At 38.5% G+C, this 24798-nt stretch overlaps 1 protein-coding gene across 2 annotated transcripts in view; it reads right to left on the reverse strand.

The window, feature by feature from the left end:
* Positions 1-24798, reverse strand: part of GPC6 (glypican 6) — an 804821-nt gene that overhangs the window by 75436 nt on the left and 704587 nt on the right. For both annotated transcript variants that reach the window (XM_014955517.1, XM_014955516.1), the window contains exon 5: positions 6745-6875. In XM_014955517.1, the coding sequence (XP_014811003.1) occupies positions 6745-6875 (131 nt within the window). The remainder of the gene's footprint in view (positions 1-6744; positions 6876-24798) is intronic.

Consider the following 24798-nt stretch of genomic DNA (forward strand, 5'->3'; position numbering starts at 1 on the left):
CTGTGTTTTGTTTGTAGGACCAAATTATTCCTTTTTGTATGGCAGATAACAGCTATTTTGTGAGCCAGTAATAAAGAAGACTCATGTTTCACTTTTAGACTTCCAGATTTTCTGCCTTGAGTGGTTCTCTCTGAAGTAGCCGTGGGTGTTATGACTTTTGCTGCTTTCAAGATACATTAAAATTGGCTCTTATTTAGGTTTCTCGGTGTTAATTTAGAGGCCCCAGATGATTTAAAATTTGCTGAAAGAAACTGATTCTTACTAAATTTATGTTAAATCATCAGGTCTGTTTTGACTCAAAGTCCAGCAAGTCAGCTGTTGTAGACCCTGTTGGGATTTTTAATTTATGAGTGGAATGTTGCTTGGTCTGGTTTGAGAATATCCAGAAGATTTTTAAAATAGTTTCTAGCCTCCCTAGTCTTGAGGACAATAATCTAATTTAATCAAACAGAAAAGATGATTTTAGCTTGTAAAGTTCTAAATTTTTCAGCAGGAAAGAATTCAACTAAGATTAATGTTCAGGATTTATACATGATTGTGTATGATACTGTACAATTTAAACAGCCAAATATTTATGTTGGGGGCATCAGTTATACTTACAAAATTTTACTCATTTTCTTCTGACTGAACATAAACTATGTGCAGAAAACAAAACTTTTATTTAGATATCTATGAAATCCCATAAAGTCAATTAAGCAATTAGGTATTTTCTTATAAAAGAAAGTAACAATTATCCAAAACATGAAACTTGGCTCTCAAGGGAATGGAAAGTGAGGGCACTGAATGTTCTTAACTTTCACAGTGTGTGATTGTTAGGCTACTTGTATGACCATGTGGAGTAACTGAGACTACATAATTTATATTTCATTTTTCTTATGACATATTAAAAAAACCACCAACATAGACTTTGTGGCATTTAGCTTCATACAAATAGTTGTAGCAAGCAGTTTTGTATGAACAAATTTACATACAGCCAGAGGACAATAGAGATAGAAATTAGATAGTGATTTTTATATCACAGAAGAATAAATAATTTACTTTTTAGATTAACTGGCAGAAATGCAGTAAAGATAGAATATTCAGTAACTAAATTCTGAGTGCAAAAGAAACATTTTCTAACTTGCATCCAGGTATTAACTGACAGAACAGAAAGTGTAAAGCTGATACCTGATATTAACAAATGCTTTCAGAAATACTTTCTTTGCAATGTTGCTCAGAGATACTGAGCAATTTCTGGAAAAATATTCACGTTTTATTATACATGCTGTGAATTGGCAGCCTAAATCCACTCTCTTAAAGAAAATTACATTTTATATATAATTGGTGTAGTCCATCTCATCTGAATTTAGAGAAGGGATTCCATTTGAATTTAAGAAACTTAAATTTAGGTGTGTACACATAGGTATCTATATTTAAGCTGAACATTTAAGCTCCCATTTTAGACAGTGGAGATCAAAAGCTCCCTTCAGTTGCTCTCACATCAGCATAACAGTTTGTGTTGTCCTGAGGTATCCAAGGCATCTATTCAGACTGTCTTAACCATTCCTCATTGAAATGCAGCTAAAGCTCAAATGGGATATCCTAGGGTGTCACAAAGAGCACCAGACTTCTAAGGTCAGGGATATGAACGAAGCCATGAGGTCAAGTCAATGGAGCCAGTAAAAAATTACACCTATGGAGCTGACTAATGGAGGTATCTATTTCAGGACTAGGAAGTAGATACTGTAAAAAAAGAGTCCTTTTCCCAGGAGAGCTCAAGGTTTTAAATTCCAGCAGACAGAATTTGTTCTCCCTGAAGCCTTGAGTCATACTGTTATTTAGATATGTGCTAGTGCTCAGTGTTTGCTATTGAGTGTCTCTCTCTATATGACTCTGCTCCATTGACTCTCTCATCTTCAGATAGAATAGCATTGATTTTTTCCTGAAGCGCCATTACATTTTTCCTGCACAGGGGTCTGGAAAGAACACAGATAAATGAAGAGGTTTTGTTAATATGAAACCCAGGGGCTATTTTAAGAAGAACCTTGGATGTAGTTTTATGAAGATTTCCTCCTTACAAATAATGCATAGGTAGTCTGCTATGTCATGGAGCTCATTCATCTTTTTAGATTAAGTAATTGCTGAAAATGAACATATATCTATAGGTTAAAATGGCACATCCATCAGTTCAGACAAAAGTAGATTTAAGACTTATTAATGGAGGACCCAGTTATGGGATAGCCTTTATGAAAGTGGAAAAATCTTGGCATGGCAGCCAAATGACACTTAAAGCAGCCAAACATATCTGTATAGAATGAGACTGTTAAAAATGCAGAAAATAGTCCAGTATGTTGTGTTTTGAGTAGCAATGAAGACAAAAATATGCTGATACAACCAGATTAGGAATTGTTTCCATTTTGAAGAAAAATGGATGTCATAACATCTTTTCTGCTGTTTTTTGAGTTTTTTTCCACTTATTGTGCGAAAGCAATCTCTGCAGATGTCAACTAGTAAACATTCATATTGTTAAAATGGAACAGATGTAGGATTTACTCTTTGACTTGAAGCAGGAATCAAAGGTAATGGTACTGACAGCCTTATGGGAAGGTTGTGAAGGCCCCGAAACGTATTTGTTTTGGCCAGGGTTGAAATATATGTTACGACTCCCTGAATATGACTCCCTGAATTACCTCAGGGAGAACGAGAAGAAGGTAAATGTATGCTATGACTAAGTCATGTATATGAACTAAGCCATGAGAAACAATATACAGAATATGAAGCTTTTACCAGAGAAATAGTCAAGCTGTTGATGAACGCTGAGTTTAGCACTATAGTGTTCAAATACCAAAGAGTCATCATTGGCAAATAACAAAGAGATTTCAATAACGAAGATAACATGTCTCAGACATTATCAGGAGAAACCCAAGGTAAATCTAATCTATTGCAACCTGACTTCTACCAGAGGCAACCTTCAGGGAACACCACTGAAGTCTGGGTAGACCCAGATTGCAAAACCTACTCCTCAAAATCACTGATGTCTTGGCAGGCATCTCAAGCAGCCCAGACTGATTGTTTTTGCAGTCTGTGTGGTCCAGCTTGCAGAAGGTACACTGTCAGAAAGGCTGCAGATGGCGAAGCCATGGAAGCTGATTTTGATGATCTTCAGTCCTTACCTTTTTACAGAGAAGGGAAACTCAGGTCTGATTCAGAGCATGTAGATTCCTCTAGAAGAAAGGCTTTGGGGTCTGACTTTCTAGACCATTGCTCCTTTTTGAAAAGCATCTCCAGACAATGCAGCTGTCAGGAATGTGACTTTCCACGAGGCAAAATAAGGACGTTTTGTGGCTGTTGTTTCGCGACATGACACCCACACAAGGTGAGCAGCGTTTGAAGCTTCAAGATTTGTGGCCAAACTTTCTAGACAGCCAGTGCTGAATACAGACCGCTGAGAAATACCAAGAAAACAGGGAAAGATTCCAGCCTCACAATGAATTGGAGGATCTAAACATAATACTAGTACCTGGTTGATGTGAACTGTGCTGAAAGAATCAACCACAATCAGCACACAAACAAGAAAAGTTAATGGCCTAGGAACAGAAACGGTCCATTTTATGCAGTGACAGGTACTGGATTTGGCTGAGTCTGTATGTCCTTGGTCAGAAGTATAAAGATAGAAGAGGCACACACGGTACCTCTATAATTCTCTGTCTCGGTATTGATGTGCACTCATCAAGAGTGGAAGACAGAGGGTTTGTGTCTTCTAAGGAAATGAAAGACAAGATGTGAACTCAAGCAATAAGCCCTGACTGTCTGCACTGATTAATTGTTAACTCATTGGCTTTTTCTTGGACTGCTCTAACTTTCTCTTTGCAGAATGAAACGGCTCCAGAGAAGGTAGCAGTATAGAAATGAATCAGGCTGTGACACTTTGGCCTCAAGATCAGGCACTGCTCCTTGTTCCCCTTTTATTTATTAGTATAACTGTAACCATGAAGACTATTTCTCAGAAGAATAGTGCTGAATGGGAGGTGCATATTTATAGGAAAAAGATATTGGACAAAACCTTCAGTGCTACATCAAGTGAAGAATGGAGGGACAAACCATAAAAATAGACTTAAGAAGTTCATGATGTATTTTTTTGCTGATGTCTAAAACTGAAAACTTGATAATTCACATAAGAGCATGCATTCTTACTTATTTTTATACACTTATTATATTGGAAAGCATAGATTTTTGCTCACTTAATTTTGTCTCCATATGCACAGTAATGTACAGTCAGTGTGTTATATCAAACATACTTCAATTTGTCTCAAATAAATGTCAATATATAATTGCAGCTGGTATAATACCAAACATCGTTTTGTGATACAAAGACAAATTGATAATGCAATTTAATGAAAATGACTTTTGGAATAGGGCAATTTTATATAAATATTTGAAACAGGAGAGGGATGAATTTTGGATTAAATGAACTCTGAGTCTTCTGCCTGCAAAGAGGATGAGATTAGTGAGAGGTCCTTGAGGAAGAAACTGTTCATTTTCATTTGTTCCATTCCTTTTAAAAGTAAAACAACATTATACAAAATGATCCAAAATTCTACCGAATGCAGTAGAGACCCTCCTCTCAGACATGAGCCAAATTTTTTCGGTAGAAAAAGCTGTGTCAGTGGTGAAGAATAATCTACGCGTGTGTGGGTGTTGCAGGTCTAACATTATTAGTGCATCATCATTTTCCCTTTGTAAAAACGCACTGATTGACTCGTGGAAAAATAGCTGCGATTCCTAATCACCACATTTTCCATCGGTACAGTCAAATGCAAGATACAAAATTGTTTGAAGAAAGAGAAAATAGTGTGATTTCGGCACCCTGCCTGAAGCTTTCTGAGCGGTGTCTCAGAATAATTGACAAGCGTGGCTTTTCTCCTACATTAGGTCTGCAATTGCATTCCATGCACCCCATTACATCTGGCAAGGTATCTGTCATTTTCACTGAAGCTCTAAGTGGTCAGTATGTATAAGGGGGAAAAATTAGATGACAGATGACTGATTCGAAGTCTGCTCATATATCATTTCTACAGATCTGACATGGCACAGAAGAACAGAGCACTAAACCCAAAGTCTTTGCCGCCTTATACTTTTCTTTAAGAGTAAAGCCTTTCCACGTGTTAGGACCTGATAAAAGATGGATATAACCTAGAAAAACAAGGAAATCACGTTTCAGGAGAATAATGGTCTACTCAGAAATATGCAAAAGCTCCTCAAAGATAGATAGCTCTGTTATATATGAAAATATAATAAAATAAATTTAACTGATACCATTTGGTTTCTGTTTCTCAAGATTTTAAAAAATATTGACAAAGGTTTCTCTTGGAAGAAAACTTTACATTACAAATGGAATTGCTGTGATTTATTAATCTTTACAGCAAATAAAATATTTCTGAGGGACAGGAGAAACAGTGTGCTCTGCTACAAATGGGTAGTGAGATGAGCTTGTGCCACAGTGATGTCATTGGACTCTGGCAGGGGATGCAGCTTCCCGACTGATGGAAAACTGTGAGAACTGAGAAAATAAAAAGGAAAATGAAACAAGCCTGAGCCTTGGGTGAGTTTTCAGTGAAAATATTTTTGTTTCTTTTTTTGAGGTAAGGGCTGAGTTTGCTGAAGCTAGCCTTTAATTCCCAAAATATTTGAGAGAATTTGGCTGTTAAACTCCTTGATCGCTGCTGCCAGAACAAAGTCTCATCTCACAGGATGTAGACTGCTTTTAAAATCCAAGTAACTTCATGTAGGTTGAAACTAAAAAGCATCTTGAAGGAAATCCTTAGCAACCTGCAGCATTGGGACCATAAAAAGCATCTAATTTTGGGTTGGCAGGAAGAATGTTAACCTCAGCCTCCTGCCTTTTGTCCTCACATTTTTCCCAGTTGTGGCAGCTTCCTTCCAAGCAATGGTTTGGATGGTAGTCTAGCCAGCACCTAACCATCTACTGGGAGATCAACAGGAGGTAGAAACCCCTAATACAAGGAACCTGGCAAACTGTTGGTGTTAGATTTTGAGTCTCAGTGCACTGATGAATATTAAGGAAAAGCCATTAATCGTTGGCTCAACAGCACCTGCTACTGAATTCAAAGGATCTTATTAACACGGAGTTCAAAGGTGGTGGTGATCTGTGTATAAACACACACACCAAAAATGGAAAGGAGAAAGCTGGTATCATTAACTCTGTTTATCTTCATGTCAGAATCCAGACAAAGCTCTATCAAACTGAAGTCTAGTAATCAGAAACTGTCCAATGTAATGATATTTCCCTTGAGTGGCTATTAAAGGAGGTTAAAGGGAACATTTTGTGTATTCACCTCAAACTCTTTGTACTTCAGTCTGACCTAGACAGATCAAAATGTGTTTGACAGTTAATATGGAGAATCACGGATGAGACACAAGCAGAAGTTACCAAATGTGCTCTGCAGGGTATTTCTTACAGAGTTATGGCTAATTTTCAGCACTCTGTTTTCCTTACATTTCTTACAGCTATTAATTTGGAGTTTATGAAATGGCATCTTTCTCCCTGCCACTCGCTTTTGAAAACTTCTAGCTTGTTTCAGTGCATGAAGGATTCAAAGACAACCTGGTGAACTGTTGAACAAGCAAATGCAATTTCTAGTGGTCTGGACAATCTTTCTTGAAGTCTGGACAGAAAAATGGTGGAGATGTTTTTTCCCCTGCTTGTGACATTCAGCAAAAGAGAAGGCGCGACTCACACAGTACCTTTGCCGACACCTGCATGCTGTTTTCTTGCATGTTCATGATGGCTTCGGAAATCTTGACATCAATAGGGTCCATGACTGATTCAATGTTGAATGGTCCCTCTAATCTCTCCGCTACCAGAAGCATAGCATCTGTTAAAACAGAAAGCCATTCCCTTAAAGAAGGGATACTTTTGGGTGCCTCAGACAGTCCAGCGTCGCCACCCAGGAGAGTGGGTACCCAGCACTCCCAGACAGGACCCCACTGGGGACGTGTGGCAGCAGGACCGTGAAGCCCACAGTGCAGTTTCCCAGCTGTCAAGAATATTTTCCCTTACCACTGCCACCACAGAAAAAGGAATAAAGACTGTAAAAGCTGGATTAATAATAGTTGCCATAGCATTATCGAGCTTAGGGTAAAATTATTTTACACAGTGTCGCACCACTCGTAGCAGCCAGTGCTCTGGAGTGTACTTACGTAGTCTCCTTCCCGAGAAAAAAGCAGGATGATAGAAATGAATCCCTGGGGTATGTTCTTAGAGTTTGTGTGAAATGATGAAACTTTGATATGATATATCAGGGTGTTATAATTAAAGCAGCTGTTCTTTCTGACCTTAATGATCTCATTTTCTTGCAATATGAACAGCAGATGAATATTGGATTTCTGCCATAGAGTATAGGTATAAACTATGTTTGCCTTGCTGCATTTTCAAAACATGGTCGAAAGTTATATGCAGAAAAATATATATGTTTTGGATTTTAAAAACGATTGCTTGCTTAAATTACATTAGAGCCTCTCTCCAAAATAATTTCATCTTACTGTGTTCGTTAACAGGTAAAAACCAAAGAACTGAATAGAAATTAATAGCAGTAAAAAATCTTGTCATACAACACATTGTTTACACACAGACATAGATTCATCACAATTTCTGTATCAATAGTCAAGTGATAAACTGGATTTATACTATATCTTTGAACATCATATTTGATCCTGTCTCATATGTCAGCACTTAAAACTTTCACCATCTAATTAGCTTTGAACAGATGCTACTTTTAACACGATAAACAAAAATTGTCAATATTGTCACATGCTCTTTTCTTTATCCCTCAGACTTAGGCTCTGAAAGATATTAATCAGACTTGTACCCAAAACAGACCACACACATGGCTGTGATAGCTCTGCGCTTAGCTGGGGTGTCCCAGGACTTCTTTCCAGCCTGTGTGGCCATCTTCTCCTTCCATACAGAAGCATATGTGTGTGAATGTATGGAGGGAAGAGGCTGCTGTCTCACCGTAGCAGTTGAGACACAGACACCTGTACACAACCTGACCCGAGGGCTACAATATGTTGCATGCAGTCATCATGTACTTAAAAGTCCTGCTGAAACCGAAATTATTTGTCATGTAGTACCTAAGCGCTTTTGCAAATTCAGGTTTAATATTTCACAGTACTTTTAGGCTGGAAAGAGTGTAATGCCCCTTATTTGGAGTGGGGCGTATAGCACTTCTTGCAAACTGTGAGAAATGGTGAGATGATAGGAATTCAGTTTCAAACAGAGGTGTTATTTTGTTTCTACATGATTTTAAGATTCTTTAGTTTAAACCCCTTCCTGTGGGAAACTCAGTAGAAACAGCACCTAGCTCTGATAAAGGCAACATAACAGTTTTCATACACACACAGATACACACAAATACACATGCACACTCATACACCTAAAGAATCCTGCAATAAGTTAGCAATTTTTTCACATGCAAAGAGAACTTGTAAATGTGGTCTAGTATAAAGGATTTTCTTCCTCACATGTTTGGAATGACCTGTATAGCACATTTATGCCTTTGCACTTTGTGAGTAATATGCTCAGCTTAAATCCTAGCTGCCACAATGAGCACTAGTCATTGTTAGAACACAGGTCTTGGTGTCTGAATTTTGGTCATTTAGTTCAAGTTAGGGTTAAGATTAGGGTGAAACAGCCACAAGATTTTCTTTCTTTTTTTTTTTTTCTGGATAAAAGTAACCCCTGCCACTTAAGGACAAGGTGCCTCCTTGTATGAGCACACTTTAGTTTGGGAACTGGCAGGTTGGACAAGTCTGGTGCTAAGCTCAAGTACATGTTTGGGGCAATGGACTCTGTTGAAATGGAGTTTGGTAAATAGGTAATTGCTGGAGACCCTTCAGCTTGAGTCGACTTGCCATTTCTTCTGATGGCACGGGGCACTACTTCTGAATTAAATGTTGAAATGGGATCTATGTGTCAGAAGAGAGAAGCACATCATCCTTAACTGAGAAAGAACCACAGCTTCAATTTTAAGAACAGACTTTCCTCAAGCAAAGGACCTTCAACTTCAAAATTAAGTTATAGGATTTGCAGACTAAAGATCTGGTCCTGACTTAGACAGTTCATATCTTCAGGAAAAAACATCTTCTAGTTCATCAGCTTCTATTTACTGAACCTTAACCCTACCGATAGGCTTAGTCTTTCCTTAGTCTTTGCACTGGAAGTGGGCAGAGGTTGAGAAATGCGGGTAATTCCAGGCTGCCAAAAGTCTCTGTGAGCTTTTTTGCTATGTTGAGCTTCCTTGTTTTATATAGAATGGTATAGATCTGATGGTGAGTTCACGAGCTTGGGTTTAAGTCAAGGTTAGAGTCGTGTTTATGTTTCAATTGCATGAGCTACAGCTTTACGTTAAAAAAAATGAAAGAAAAGAGAAATAATACAGAACAAAATCAAGCAGTAGATCCCAATCATCCTTATTCTTTAATTGTCATCTCCTTCTCTGGCTTGGAATGACTCTGGACCACTCCAGGCACCTATTCACAATACAAATCTGTGGAGAAGCTAGCTTGAAGCAATAAGGCTGTGAACCAACATCATCACTTGGACCTTGAAGCCCCGCAATCTTTTGTTTAGTTAGCATTATAGGGGTATGACTAGGGTCCAATGGCTTAAGGGAAAAGTTTAACCTGAAATATCCACTTTTATTGATGACAGCTACATTTTCATATTAGCAGTCCATATTTTTGTTTTGGAACTAGAACGTGGGACAAGACTAATCTTAAACTAGAGGCCTATACAGGGACATATTTGAAGAGGCAGAGTCTGAGAAATGGATTAAATGCTGGGATGAGGGAGCCTTGAAGGGCTAAGGTAAAAACAGCTTCCTCCTGAAACATTATTTCTGAGTTAAGGCTCGTTTAGGGCTCAGCTCAGACTAGGAGTCTTGGGCAATTGCACAGTTCAGATGAACTCTCGGACAAACGCAAAACTAATGTTGTTTGAGGACACATTTTATCCTCTTCAGTTTCAGCAGGTGTGTGGGGCCACGGCTGATTTAGCAGTGACTGGACTGCTGGTTACTCCTGTCTCCTTCTGGTAGGAGTACTACAGGCTCAGTCAAGCAAAAGAGGATGAGCAAGTGCCGCTTCTGTGAACTCCAAAATTATTTTCTTAGCCTCTGCCTGACTGAACTCTTCATTCCACCTTTTCTCTAACCATCATGTTGTCCCTAATATTAAGTCAAACCTATCCAAATGATATCTGACAGCCCTGGACTGAGAGAAACCTTGGAGAGCAAGAGAGTCATATTATTGTGAGCCTGCAGGCCCCTTGGGAACATAATTACTAAGGTAGTTAACTTGATTCTGTTTACTGACTTTTTGAGTTAGCCTTCAGATTCAAATTCAGACTGAATTTACTACCCTTAACATTGATCTCTAGAATAAAACAACCCACAGTGTGTTGTCTTAAGGTGAATTCCTGCCTTGGAAACATTCCCTCTGCTCATTAGGTTACATCCTCTTGTTTGCCAACCCTAACCCTCATATCAGTGCTAAATCTTATTATTCACTTGCACAATTCTATATGAACACATACAATACATACACACCAGGTATCCTATGCGATTGAATGAAATAAAAGCTGTTAGGTTAAATATAGTGAAAATCGGATTAAATTTAATGCTCTGGGATTTATGAGAGGGCAGTCACAATGATGTAATGGCATTTCCCAGGCTGTAGCTCTTCAAATCTATAATCATGTAACAGCAAACACAACACTGTTGTCCCAAGCTTCCTTTTTTCTCCTAAAAACTTTATGAATATTATTACAAGAGAAGCTGGAAAGCTTTCAAAATGAAGTTAAGAAAATCCATATGCTTCAGTTTTGAAATCTTAATTCTCAAGAACAGACCCTTGAACTCAAAGAAAGCCTAATTCAGTTCAGTGGGACTTTGAGTGGGTTTAATACATTCTCAGTCAGCTGAAATAGTAGAAAATGGGGGCTTAATTATTGTTTGTGCTATAAAAAACTGAAAAATGATTGATTAATTGACAACCTGCTTTTTGTGTTGTTAGTACACTTGAACTGTATTGTTCCATTACATACGTTCTTTATTTTTACCTCTTTCGCATTTTTCAAAATCTGCTTTGCTTCGGCTAAGTATGTGTTTTCCATTTATGACAGCACTTGGCAAAAAGCTGGCATCTAGCTGCTGGGTGAGTGGATCAAGAACTCAGTTTAGGTAAGTCATTCTTGCGTTGCGGGTTTGTTAGTGACTCGGAAACAATAAACATGACTAATTGCTCACTTGAGGACATGGGCTTGCAAAACTTTTCCACTTATGACAGCACTTGGCAAAAAGCTGGCATCTAGCTGCTGGGTGAGTGGATCAAGAACTCAGTTTAGGTAAGTCATTCTTGCGTTGCGGGTTTGTTAGTGACTCGGAAACAATAAACATGACTAATTGCTCACTTGAGGACATGGGCTTGCAAAACAGTCCTGAGAAAATGCAGAACATATGGCACACTAGATTCACTGTCAGTGCCACTGCTCTTGACCTCTCCTGCTAGATGCGTGTTGCTCAAAACAGGAGGGAGGACCTTCCTGATGCAGTAAAAAACCCAAGTCTACTGGAGTCTCAGGGTGTAGTCCCAGGGGCTGCAAAACATCTCTGCTGGCTGAGCACACTAGCTCTGTTTAACTACTTCATAGCCCCTTGTCCATGCCAAGAAATACCACAGATATTTGACAGTGGCTCTTAGAAGGACATTGTTTCATTTTAAGCAATATATAAGAAATTGATCCTGCAGATCAATTGGTTTACTTCAAGGATTTTTATTTTTTTTAAGGTTTTATGAGAGCCATTTTAATGACGTACGCAGGACAAAGCTGATCACCATGATTTATCTTATAACTTAAAAACTCAGAAGGCTGTTTGTGAATTTCAAGATACAGTGATGCTATATGAAACCTGATCATCTCCAGGCAAAATAATGGATAGACTAATAACATCAATAGACAAGAATCTGCCTCTATTTTGTAGGAACTGCATCAAGCCACTGTCTTTTTGACTTATCTTGATAACAAAATTTCTTCCTGTTTATGTTGCATTTCCTTCAGGGCAGGTAAATCCCAGATTGAAACAAAAGGAAAAGGGACAAACACACTGGTTTATGAGACATCTGATGAGTGAAAAAAAACAAACCACCAAACTATACTGAAATATGAAGTTCCTGTAAAAACAATCAGTGCCTCCTTTTTCTTGCCACCTTCTTATCATCAAGAAAACTTAAGGAGGGTCTGATAGGGAAGACTCAGGGAGCTGACAGGAAAGACTTAGGGACCTGATAAGGGAAGGCATTATTTGAGTCTGTGTCAGTTTGGCTGTAACATCAGTTTTTTCTTTCACACACACTTTGTTGTTCTTCTACTTTTAAATTATCAGTGAGATTCCATCAGTGGCTGAGCTTTCCCCAGGGAAATTCAGGAAAGCATCTGTGGATGAAGTCTCTGAAAACGTTGTTTCTTCAGGGAGACAAAGAATGGTAAAATACTAAATTGCATGTCCTTCACAAAATCTTAAGGTATATTTTGTTTTGGGAAAAAAGGAAGATCTTATCTTAAATTTCCTGTCAGGAGGTTTCTATTTTTTCTAGTCCCATATATGTGGTCTAACACTTATTTATGTAGAACTGTGAAGTACTTGTTCACATAGTTGCTTGTGAAAGAATGTAAGGATAATTTTTTATTTGGGAAGCTTCAAAGGATTAGTCCATGGACAAGTCCAGAAGAAGAGAGATGAATCAGCTTTAATCAGACTGAGTAACTTATTGTGGTTGACTATGACCCTGAGAGTGGCAATGACTGTTTTGGAAAAGGATATAACTGTTTATATGTTGGGCTGCAAAGCAGTGCTCATTTGGTAGCTTTCCAACCTTCTGAACAAGGGTAAGAGGAGGCAGGAGTTTGGCTTGTATTTACTATATCATGTAGGCAAAACTCAGTGAGTTTTCCATCATGACACTAAATATAAATAGTGATCATAAAATCTTTAGAGCATTAGATGGTAAATTAATGAAACAAAATAAAAAATAAAAATCGAAAAGTGAAATATGGGTACATATTGACTTTTAAGAAATATAATAACAGTGGAAATACATGCCTGTCATATTCTGCCAAAACTTTTACTGCTAGATTAAGATTTACTAAAAAAATTCAAGAAGAGGAAAGTAAAAACACCTCATGTTTAATGAGGTGCTAAGAACTCTTTTCTCAGAAAATCAGAGTAAGGCATGGCAATGATACAAAACCTGATGTTTTTTTAGGGTCCACAGTCCTCTTTTCACATTATTATTCATATGAGAACACTGTACAGTTCTATTCTGATGAGGCTTAATTGACAGATTTCCTCTCTGACTATCATTAAGACCCACATGTGTATTGGCATAATAGCATTATAATTCTCTACAACCTGCTCTTTTTTTTTTTTTTTTTTTTTTTGTGGAGGTGGAAGGTACTTTTCTTAAAACTCATGTTTGCATCTGTGTGAAGGGGATCTCAATATTCCTTATTTGGATATTCAGTTATCAATATCCACTTAAGCTTATCTGCTAAGGCATGCAGGCAAATGACTAGTCCTTGCCTGAGGTTTAGGTAAGTGAGCAAAACACGAGAAACTGATGGACGTGGTGTGAAATTTTCCTGGAGGTAACAAGTAACAGAGTAGGCAGCTGAACACAAGTCACAATGCCATGAAGAATGGCAGGATTTCACTGATGGTTAGCAAAACAGGGTAACTGGGGGAAAAGTAGCTGGGGTTGGTTGTTTACATGGGAGAAAACAAGGACAAAGGAAGAGATGGATTAAGGTGAGCTGGGGAACAAGCATGGGAAAATAGGGAGGAGAGGACGTATGAAGGAGACAATCCATGTGGAAGCACTGCTGGTCAGCAAATGTGTTGGCTGGTTGATCATAGATTCATAGAATCGTACTGGTCTGCTCTATATTCTTATTAAACCCTATTTCTAACCATTTTCTGGTTGAGAGTAGTAGTGTAGGTGTGCAGCATATTCTCTTTGAGTGCATGCATAATGTCCTGCTAGCAAACTTCAAGCTGGACTTCCTGGTGAGTAGAAGGAGACCAGCATCTGGAAAGACCCAAGGTCTAAATTGGACTCCTGGTGAAGGGCCCAGGTCTGGATAGGGAGTCTGCATGGCCTTGAAGTCCAGGCTATGGTTCAAGGGAGCTGGTTCAAGATAAGTGTGCAGGTATGAATAAAGGGGTCTGCATGTATTCCTCTAGGGAGCTGCCACAGTGGCCAGAATCCCATCCCCGTCTGTGTGATGGAGCCATTTGCTGAGGAAACTTTGGCAATGTACAAAGCAAAAGTCAGACGCTATACAAACTTCAGATCAGTCTTAAATGCTTTCTAAAGCTTAAGAACAGTTCATGGCAGTCTGACAGGGATCTGTTCAGCTTCTCAGCCTTTCTGAGCTGATAATTTCTGAAGTTCTTCCTAGAGCAAGGAGTTCTTCAAAGGAGTAGTGAAAAAGAATGCTGTCCTGGAGGTGCCTACCTTTACACAGTACAACCAAGATATGGGAGACTCTGTTTCAATTTTTTTTTTCGCCTGTGCTGAGAAGGCTCAAAACTTTACCTGCTGGAAAAACACCGTAACCACCTCTGTTATTCTTATGTGCCTGATAGCTCTCCTTTCAAAGCCATTTTGATGAAATATTTAGCTATTCACCTGGACAGAAAGATTGGTCTTTATCTTAGCATTTAAAGCACACAGTTATGAAGGGGTGAATCCAGTTTTCTGGTTTATGCTTGTAGGCTCATGTCCAAGGGCTGATGTAATGAAAAGTACATCATAAGTTCTTATAGGAGGGACTGGAATCCAGAATTGTCTGTGCTACATTAGTTACCAATTAATTGAAAAGGCAAACTAAAAATGTGAGTAGGTAATCAGATATACTTATTTATTTTCTGTGTTTAATTTCAGTTTTAAAAAATGTGCAGATTTTAGTACTGTAATGTGTTTTTTGATATTTCTGATCAGCTATGTAATCATGTTGATTCATGACAACATCAATTATTCTTCCCTCAAAAAAAGAAAAAAAGAATTGTCAACAGCATGAATAAGCTAAAGTTTTCCATATCCAGTTGTGTAATAATGGAGAATTTTTTGTCACTTCTGATGTGTTTGTCTCTAACTATCTCTTTTATGTAGAGTAGCTCAAGAAATCAGTTTAATATCATGTATAATATATGTATGAAAAAGTTATTGACAGGCAGTTGTCATCTTATTGCAGCTGATAGCCACAAAATGAATTTTGTAGGGTGAGCTGTGGGTTCACTAGATTTTTTTGAGCATTTCATATAACACACATTTTTCTTCCATGTATTGAAAAAAATGACCATACTAAAACGATTTTGCTCTGTCTTTCTATAACTTTGAGCAATTCTAAAGAATTTAGTGCACTGTTATTTGATTATATCTTATTTTTGTTCGTGTATGCAAAAAGAAAGTAGCTAAGACTAGGCAAAATGGTAATCCTTGTATTATTATTCTTCCACTACCCTATGGGGAGCTGAATGCAAGGTGTTCTTCTGAACTGAATTTATAGCAAATGTTACTGCCAAACGTTGAGGATTCTGTCTGAATGTTTGACATGAATCAATTAATAAAACATAATATATTTAGAGAATCTTTAGCTTTTTGCTTTTTCCATATACCAAGAGGTGTTTAAATAGCCTCATCATCAGTCACATAAAATGTTGTTTGTAAATAAAATAACCCTCATTGATGCATACTTATATGCTACCTGCTACAGTTTGTTCTTTAAATTTGTATTAACATAGACTAGTGTGCTTAATTCTTTCAAGTTATGTGGGGTTTAGAACACTGAAAAAAGTCCATCTTTCTGACTTTTCTTTGATGAGATGTGTTCAAATGATTGAAGACAGCAAATTATAGCTTGAAATTTTGTATTTAATGTATCCTTTCCTAAGTAAAAGTCTCCTGAGCTTGCATTGTCTTGGTACAGTCTCAGACATTTCAAGGATTCATGGATTCGACAGAGTTGGAAGGCACCTCTAGAGATCATCTAGTCCAACTCCCCTGCTAAAGCAGGATTGCCCAGAGCACATTACCCAGGCATCAAGGTGGGTCTTGGAAATCTCCAGAGAAGGGGACTCCACAACCTCTCAGCAGCCTGATCCAGTGCTCTGCCACCCTCACCAGGAAGAAGTTCTTCCTCATATTTGAGTGGAACTTCCTATGAACGTTAGAACCTTAAAGATCTATTCCACTACCCATGCAGAGTAACTACCCACAATACACGTTCCCTAGAAATCTGTCCAGTCCAATTTTAAAATAGCTTAGGTACGTTCTTCCAACTCTTTTAAAGAAAGATATTTCATTGTCTACTGTACATCACTATTAGAATATTCATCCAGTAATATGATGTATTTTTTCTGTTCCTTAATTTCCCTCAACTATTTTTACATTCCTCAGATATTTGTAGACATCTATCATACCCTCCTTTAATTTGTGCTAGGTCACACTTTCCATGTTATTTTTTTTACTCTGTTTTTATAAGTGATTTCCTCAGGTCTTTTGCTGTTCTCTTTATTTCCCTTAGAAGAGCTTTCTTGTATTGTGGAGTCTAGAACTAATTAAACTTCTAAAGTTGGATCTCATTAGTATTGTTTTGCAGAGCCCTTTTTGGCCCATATGTCTGACTCAGAAAATTGGCTGATTCCCTTGATGCATTTGATTTCCTTATCTTCTTCATCGTAACTGATTTATAATTCATATTTCCCATGTCAATCCTGACAGTGTCTCCTCATATTCAGAGTTTGCAGTGTTTATATTTTCTGCACTGGTTTTTATTTCATTCCCTACTTATATTTCTAAATTTTCTGCAATATAACCTTTTTCCTAGCTTGACAGAATTTATGGTACACTTTTGAAAACATAATTTCTCCATTGTCTCTTTTTGAGAAGTTATTCATATTTCACTTTTACAAGCACTTTGTTTCAAGAAACTGTTTGGTTGTTTCAAGGATAACTTCACCTTTTAACAGCATCCAGTCTACATATAATCCAGATAATCACCACTACTAATAAGTGTGGTGTCATCTATTACTTGAATATTTTATTTTGTGAAAAACCACAATTTTTATCTAACAAACAGACTTGCCATTCTTATTGGCAGATTCTTGATAATTACTTAAGACAGGACATTGGTCCTTATTCTATTTTTCCTTTGCCTCGAATACGTTGTTTCATAGTCTCTTTCTACTGCTGGATGTAGCGCATCTTCAGGGTTGCATTGATTATCAATGATTTTTTGGCCCTTCTTTGAGTTAGGAGGGTCCAATGGATGACCACCTAGATGATCAGAGGGTTGGAGAACTTGACAAATAAAGAAAGGTTGAATGAAATGGGTTTGTTTGGAGTATAAAGAACAGGCTCAGGAGAGATCTCATCAGTCTTCAGTGACTAAAAAGGTAGGTACAGAGAAGATGGGGGAACTGTCTTCATAGGGATGTGGAGAGACAGGACAAGACAGGATGCCATTCAGTGGTACCTGGACAAGCTCAAGAAGTGGTCTGTGTGAGCCTCATGAATTCATGAGGACTTCTTGCACAAAGCCAAGTGGAGGGTCCTGCACCTGGGTTGGGGCAATGTGTGGTATCAATACTGGGAGATGAAGGAATTGAGCTCAGCCCTGCTGAGAAGGACTTGGGGATATTGGTGGATGAAAAGTTGGACACGAGCAAGCAATGTACATTTGTAGCCCAGAAAGCCAACTCTATTTTGGGCTGCATCAAAAGAAGCGTGGCCAGCAGGTCGAGGGATGTGATTTTGCCCCTTTGCTGTGGTGAGACTTCACCTGGAGTACTACGTCTAGCTCTGGAGTCATCAGAACAGGAAGGACATGGAGTGGGTTGAGAGGGGAGCCACAAAAATGATCAAAAGGGCTGGAGCACATCTCCTATATGAGGGAAGGCTAAGAAAGTTGGAGTTCTTCAGCCTGGACAAGAGAAGTCTCTGGGGAGACCTTATTGCACCCTTTCAATACTTAAAGGGGCCATTAAGACAGATGGGGACAGACTTTTTAGTTGGGCCTGTTCCAATAGGACAAGGGGTAATGGTTGTAAACTAAAAGAGGGTAGATTTAGACTAGATAGAAGGACCACAATTTTTACACGGAGGGTTGTGAAACACTGGAACAGGTTGCCCAAAGAAGTGGTAGATACACCATCTCCAGAAATGTTCAAGGTCAGGTTGGAAGGGGCTCTGAGCAACCTGATCAAGTTGAAGATGTCCCTGCTCGTTGCAGAACAGGACTAGATGACCTTTAAAGGTCCCTTCCCACCGAAACTGTTCTACGATTCTATGATTCTGTGGTTCTATGACTTTGCTGTTGTAACTTTTTCATAAATGAACTGGGAATGAGAATAAATAGTGAGGTGAAAAAGCAGTGATGTTACTGTTCAGGACAGCAAAAATGAAGACCGTCCCAGAAAACCTGAGAAGGAACTCATGATACTGGATGACTGAGCAGTGAAATGGAATCAAGTGATGAGTATAAGAAAAAAGACATAAATTCTAACATTTTTTGGGCAATGATGGGCTCTGAGATGACTATTATCACCCAAACCCAAGCTCTTCAGGTCATACTACAGTAACATCAGCTTAGCAATCATCAAAACAACCCGTACTGGATAGTGCAAATAACTAGGGAAGGAACAGAGCGCCAAAGAAAACACAGTGAAATAGCACTTTGGACACTGTGTTGCAGAAAAACTTATAAATGTAAGCTTTCAAATGCAACTCAAGTCGTAATCTAACATACTACAGTCTCAAAAAGAGAAGACTTAGTAAAGGATATAATATAGGCCCACCAAACTGTGGGTGACATGGGGAGGCATTATGGTTCATTGTCTCCTCCAGCACAGGAAGGAGGATGTAGATGATGAAATTAAAGGATCACATTTTTCACATTTCTCTATGTTACAATAACAATAACTTGTTAACCCCAAGTTTATGTGGCAAAGTCCTTAGTGTTGCCACGGCTGTTAGAGAACATCTGGATGCTCCTCAGTTCCTTTGGTAAATTTAGCCTTTGTTTTCTTCTGAACCAAAGAAAATTTTTGCCCTTGTTTTATGTGGGAAACCACAATTGCTATTAAGATCTGAAATACGTATTTCCCAAGTACCAATGCCAGATTTTTGAATAGACATCCTATGAGTAACATCTTTCCTGCTACTTTGTTACTAACTGAGTTTATGCCTTTCCTTTCCATAAATAAACAACTTATGGCCAGTTTTGCTGGCATGAATCCATCCCAATGGTATGGCTCTTAGGGAGGTGTCACACACAGTTGCACAGACAAAATTGATTTTTGCCTTTCATCTTATTGATTAATATGGAAATGTACTGCGGATATCTCATTGCATTTAAAAGCCTGCCACTATGCAGGGAATTTGGAGATGCCTAACAGCATTTTCTCCCAATGAGCTCCACTGTAGTAAATAAAAATGGTAGGATATTTTTCACCCAGATAAATGTTTGAATCCCAAATGATTGCATACATCAAGGTTGTCACAAATCAATACAGCTGGTATGACTAATCTATTTATTGTTTTGACATTCCTCTTGAAAGGGAAGAACAATTTCTGTATGTTTGCCTAGCTGCACTAACTATATTACGGGGATGAAACAGAACTAATCAATAGGATAGGGGCAATGTTGTAAAATCGTACACTCGAGCTCCTTAATTCTTCTAAATTATCTGTGTCTTGTTCTTTTAAATGATTGGGAGATCAAGAGTAAAAATGTTCATCCAGTCTAGAGAAGGTCAAAGTAATATAAAAGCTAATGTTCATCACACAAGGCCACTTGCCTGATATGTTGTAATCATCATAAATATTAATAACAACACACAGACAGTGTTGGCCAGAAAAGAATAGATCTATTCCCACTAAAACTTTCACAGCAGGAAAAAATTGTTTTAACCAAGGGTGAAAAATTTAAAAATGGAACATATTTCACAGAAGGATTGCTGGCTGGCTGCACATTGGCGAGACTTCCAGGCCAGTGGCCAGAGAACTATCGTATTAATTCTCCACCAAAAAATTTTTGATTTTAAAAAATGACCGTTTTCCAACAGAAAAACCAATCATCCCATCAGCTCCAGTTTAATCCAAGAGAGATTTATAACTATGTTTCCCCATAAGACTGCTGAATGTCACAAAACCAGACTAGGGAATCTAGGGAGGTATGGGGAAGATTCTCCATAACTTTGAGTTTTAACCAGTTCTTATAATTCTAAGCCCTTAATGAAAGAGTCATCCCTGGTTCCCCATACACTAAATGAGGAGACATAGCCAGCTCTGAGGAACCCTGGAGGGAGATCCCATCCACCCAATTTATTTAGGGATTAAATTCATTGTGAGTTTATTCACATTGGACTTCCTTTTTAGCAGCTGCCTCAAGAGCATCATGTTTGTCCTCTGCATTCAAGCCTCTGCACAGTTCTGTCCCACCCTCCTTACTCACCTGAGCCCCTCCTCTGCCCCTGACCTGTGCTCAAGGGCAGTTTTCATGCAATTCCTAAATTTTATGCACACCCTCTTGACCCAGCTCCTCTGCTTATCAGAATAACAAAGAGTGAAATTCTGCTGTCACTAACCTGGCTATAGCTCTGGGATACAAACACTGATTTCATTGCAGCTCTTCCAGACCCATACAGGCAAAAGCAAGAACAGGATACGGACCCGCTAACACAGAAACAAACAATTGTTGGGCTCTGTCCTATGCTCTTGTACCCATGGTTTATTGCTCTCAAAAAAACCCCGACTGATTTCAGGTTTCCTGAATGCAGAAGTGTAACAACAAAGAGGTAATCTTTAAACATTATACCTTTCAAAGAAGATATTAAGATTATTATAAATACTTATATCTGCCAAGCAAATGGGATGGGATCCAAGGCCCAATAAAGTCACAAGGCGTCTTTTCAACAATTTGGTTTGGAGGAGGCTGTTCATTCCTATTCTCAGGTTTTGCAGGAAAGATCCAATCTTTTTTTTCCCGTGACTGAGTGCATGGCACCAAATGAACAACTATTATTGCCTGTGTTGTACAGATATCTGTGGACAGTGTTATACAGAAATAAACCTGTTTTGGCCTGACAGGACTAGGTGGTGATTAAGTTGATATTTTTGTTCCTATTAAACACAATAAACCATGCCAGTTTGGCTTCGCTCAAAACATGGGGGAGAAAAATCAATGGTTGTCAAATAGAATAGGGCAGCATCTATGGGGGAAATTGTTTTTCACATTTTCAAAAGAAAGAAAAAGTGAGGAGGCAGAAAAAGAACAGGAAACACTATCCTAAAAATTGATAGAGCATTGTCTACTTTCTTACAGCGCTACTTATAGTTGTCACATATTTTTCAAGGAAAAAACTAGGAAAAATGACATCATCTGACACTGATGTGCTGCACATCAGTGCATCCTATCTGCTAGGAGGAGAGACCTTTTCACAGGCACTTAACGTTGTGATATTCAGTAACTAAAAAAGGCCTCTAAAGGCATGTCAACTGGTTTCCACTTCAGTAAAAGGAAAATTTAAGACACACTTTTTGACCTTACTGTTTCCCACAAACTCTATACAGAAAGATAACAGTTAATAATATAAATAATGAAGATTAACTTGGTAACATTATGTTCCTCTTCCAACCAGGAACAAATACCAAAAGGCTTTGATAATATTTAAATCAATCTAATATCATCCTTCCTCTGAAAGCCGATAGATACCATTCATATTTTCTTTTAGAAAAGCAGGTTAGACAACCTGCTCTGCATGTGAGTTGCATAAATGGAACTGGAACAAGTCTGTCCTTTTGGGGATGCTCACTCAAACCACAAACAGAACAGAAATATTTATTTTGATTATTTCAAACATACATATATATATATATATATGAGGAAACATATCAGCCATTAAATTCAACTCACCCCTTGCACTGAGTGTATTGCTTTATACTTTTTATTAATTTGTTTTTCTGCAAATATTTGTGTACTTGTTAGTTTACACAAATGTCTGGGCAGAAGTTTTTATTCATGAACAAATTATTGTGTCTGTGCTTCAGATCAGTTTGTTCAGCCTTGTCACACATCCCAGCTCACAATTGCTTGACAGAAATATGACAAAGAAGTTTCACTAAAACATCAGTCGCTTAGATGTAAAAAGGTGATATGTGAAAAGATTGTTCTTATTTTTCTCTTTCCTTTGATAAGATGCAATCTCACTAATTTGAAATGAAAGTCATTCTGGCAAACCTCTTTGAAAGAATATGAAATATTTCCATACCTCTATTAGGTCTCCTACTACAAAGCTTTTCCCTCCTTCTTTCTTATGGGAAGGTTAGAACAGCTAATCAAGGACTGGAAATCCATTTGCTGTGAACTGAGTGGCCAGTTACAAAAAAACCACATGCCAGACTGAAGATAATTCATAATTGTAATTTCCTTTAGTATAAATGGTTCAGTAGAACTGAAAATCCACTTATGTTTATAAAATCTGTTCTTTGGAATGTAGTGAATAACGACTGCGGTCATGATATTGTTGCATGCTTCTGGATAGCTGCCTGAAGGAACAATGAGAGACTCAACAGGGTTCGTGTTTCTCCTCAGGCACTTTTGCCTGTCCTTCTGCTGTCCTGGATGCATGATACTTCCTGGAAATCAATGTGGAGTAGTGAAAAAGAGGACTTGGATGTTATGCATGGAGGAGATAACTTCCAAGAGACAGTCTAGAAATGGGAAAGCAGTGGCAGAAGACTGGCCAGCTGCTCCTGCCCAGCTCAGGGTGTAGTCACACAGCCTGTTTAAGCCAACTGGAAAAGTCACTTCTCCCCCGTGCCACTGAGGGCAAAATCTCATCCTGCCCCATGCCAGCCCTGGTGCTCAAGGACTGCAGAGACAGTTGCAGAGAGGAATGGAGCTGTTTGGAAACAGAATCCTTTTTTCAAGCAGGTTAATTTTCAGCAGAGTGTGACCTACTGCAAAGCAGCCAAGGAGACAATGAGACTGGGAAGCAGGTTGCCTTTCAAGAGACAGCTTGTGTTAGGCTGGCTTTTACAAGTACTCAAACTGGTGTTGCCATCTGCTTCAGGCTCTCAAGTAGTGCCCACCATCCCAGGTGCTTGCAGAAAGAGGTGGGGGGCTGTACAACAGGTACACCTAGAGTCTCGCTGTGTGGGTTGGAAGGTTGTGATCATGGTGAGGAGGTGCCAGACCTCCTCTGTAGCAGCAAGAGCAGCTCCAGGATGGGATGTGCACACTGCAGGGAAAAATATTTCTGGAAGGATGGAGTGGGCACAGCATATCAGAGAGAGGCTGCTTTGCTGAAGTTGAAATAGGGGACTGCCATGATGCTGGAAACTGTAGCCAAAGATGAAACTGCTACAGTGACGTGAATCAGTGGCAAAAGATGGGCCACAGCAAATGTTCGGCAGAATGGCACCAGGGCACTGTGAAAACAACGCCAAGAACAAAGTTCTGTCCAACTTCTGCTTCTCGGTTGGGCTCCTTTCCTGCATCTGCAGGTTCTTAGACCTTAATTATTCTACAGTAATGGCTGCGTGCTTGGAAAGTGCTTAGGAAGCTCTGCATGACTCCACAAAATACATTAAAAAGAAAACTTCAACAGTAAAGTGACATCTCGATATGTCAAGACGTATATGCCTTACAGTGAAGGCCTGATATAAAAATTAATTGTTCTTAAATCAAAAAAGTGTCCCTAAATTAATCTTGTTTTAAACAGCAAATGGTTTTTAGTCCTTTGTATTTTGGGTAGAAGCCTGAAGGTGTAACAATAAATGCTGACCAGGAAGGATGTAATGAGTTACATACCAGCTTGTGTTCATTCCAGCTCTCTGACAGGCTGGTGAGCCGGTTGTGATAGCAAATTAATGGGTTCTTCTGACTGATTAGAAAAAAAAATAAATCCGCGATACAGGGGAAGAATGAAAACTCAATCCTTTCCACACTGAAGAACAGAACAATTATTCATGGGGACAGAGGCCACTAAAACCACAATTTTTCTGAACTTTTTTTTGGTTCATTTACAGTTGGATTTTTATTTTTATTGTCATTTATGATACATCTAAGGGTTTCTGGAGTGTGGTTGCTTTGTAGAGCTTCATGTTGTTTGAAAGAATCTCATCTCTCAGATAAATACTGTCCTTACATGCTTATTTATTTATCATTAGGGCATCCTCTTTGATTAGTAGTTTTATGGATTTGCTTACAAAAGAGATTGCAGTGTGTTGTGCACATTCTTGACAATCAGATGAAACGCCCTGAATGATATTCAGCTTAGCTGTTTCACACTTAGCTAGTCAGTTTACATCAATCACTTGTTCACATTCTCCGTGAACTCTTAGATGAGTCATCAGTAAAAAACCATGGGTGTGTGCATGCTTTGTATTTCTTCCCTTTCTCTCAAAAGTAGACGACATTGTGTACAGATATTTCAAATCCCATCTTATTCAAAACTCTGCTTGTTGGCATGGGAAAGAAAGACAATGACAGCCCAATCTGAAATGTACAGCACCTTGTCTGTTCCTACAGGTTCCCTGCAGTAAGCAAGAGATTTAGGGGAAAGAAAAAAGTCTCCAACGGCAATTGCGTTTTTTCCTCCTGAGTCACATATTGAAAATTTTCCCAGATATCACTGGAAGTTTTACAATGCATTTAATTTTGTTAGAAAATTA

The sequence above is a fragment of the Calidris pugnax genome, unplaced genomic scaffold (assembly GCF_001431845.1).
Source record: "Calidris pugnax isolate Ruff unplaced genomic scaffold, ASM143184v1 scaffold153, whole genome shotgun sequence".
In the NCBI taxonomy this organism is placed as follows: Eukaryota; Metazoa; Chordata; class Aves; order Charadriiformes; family Scolopacidae; genus Calidris; species Calidris pugnax.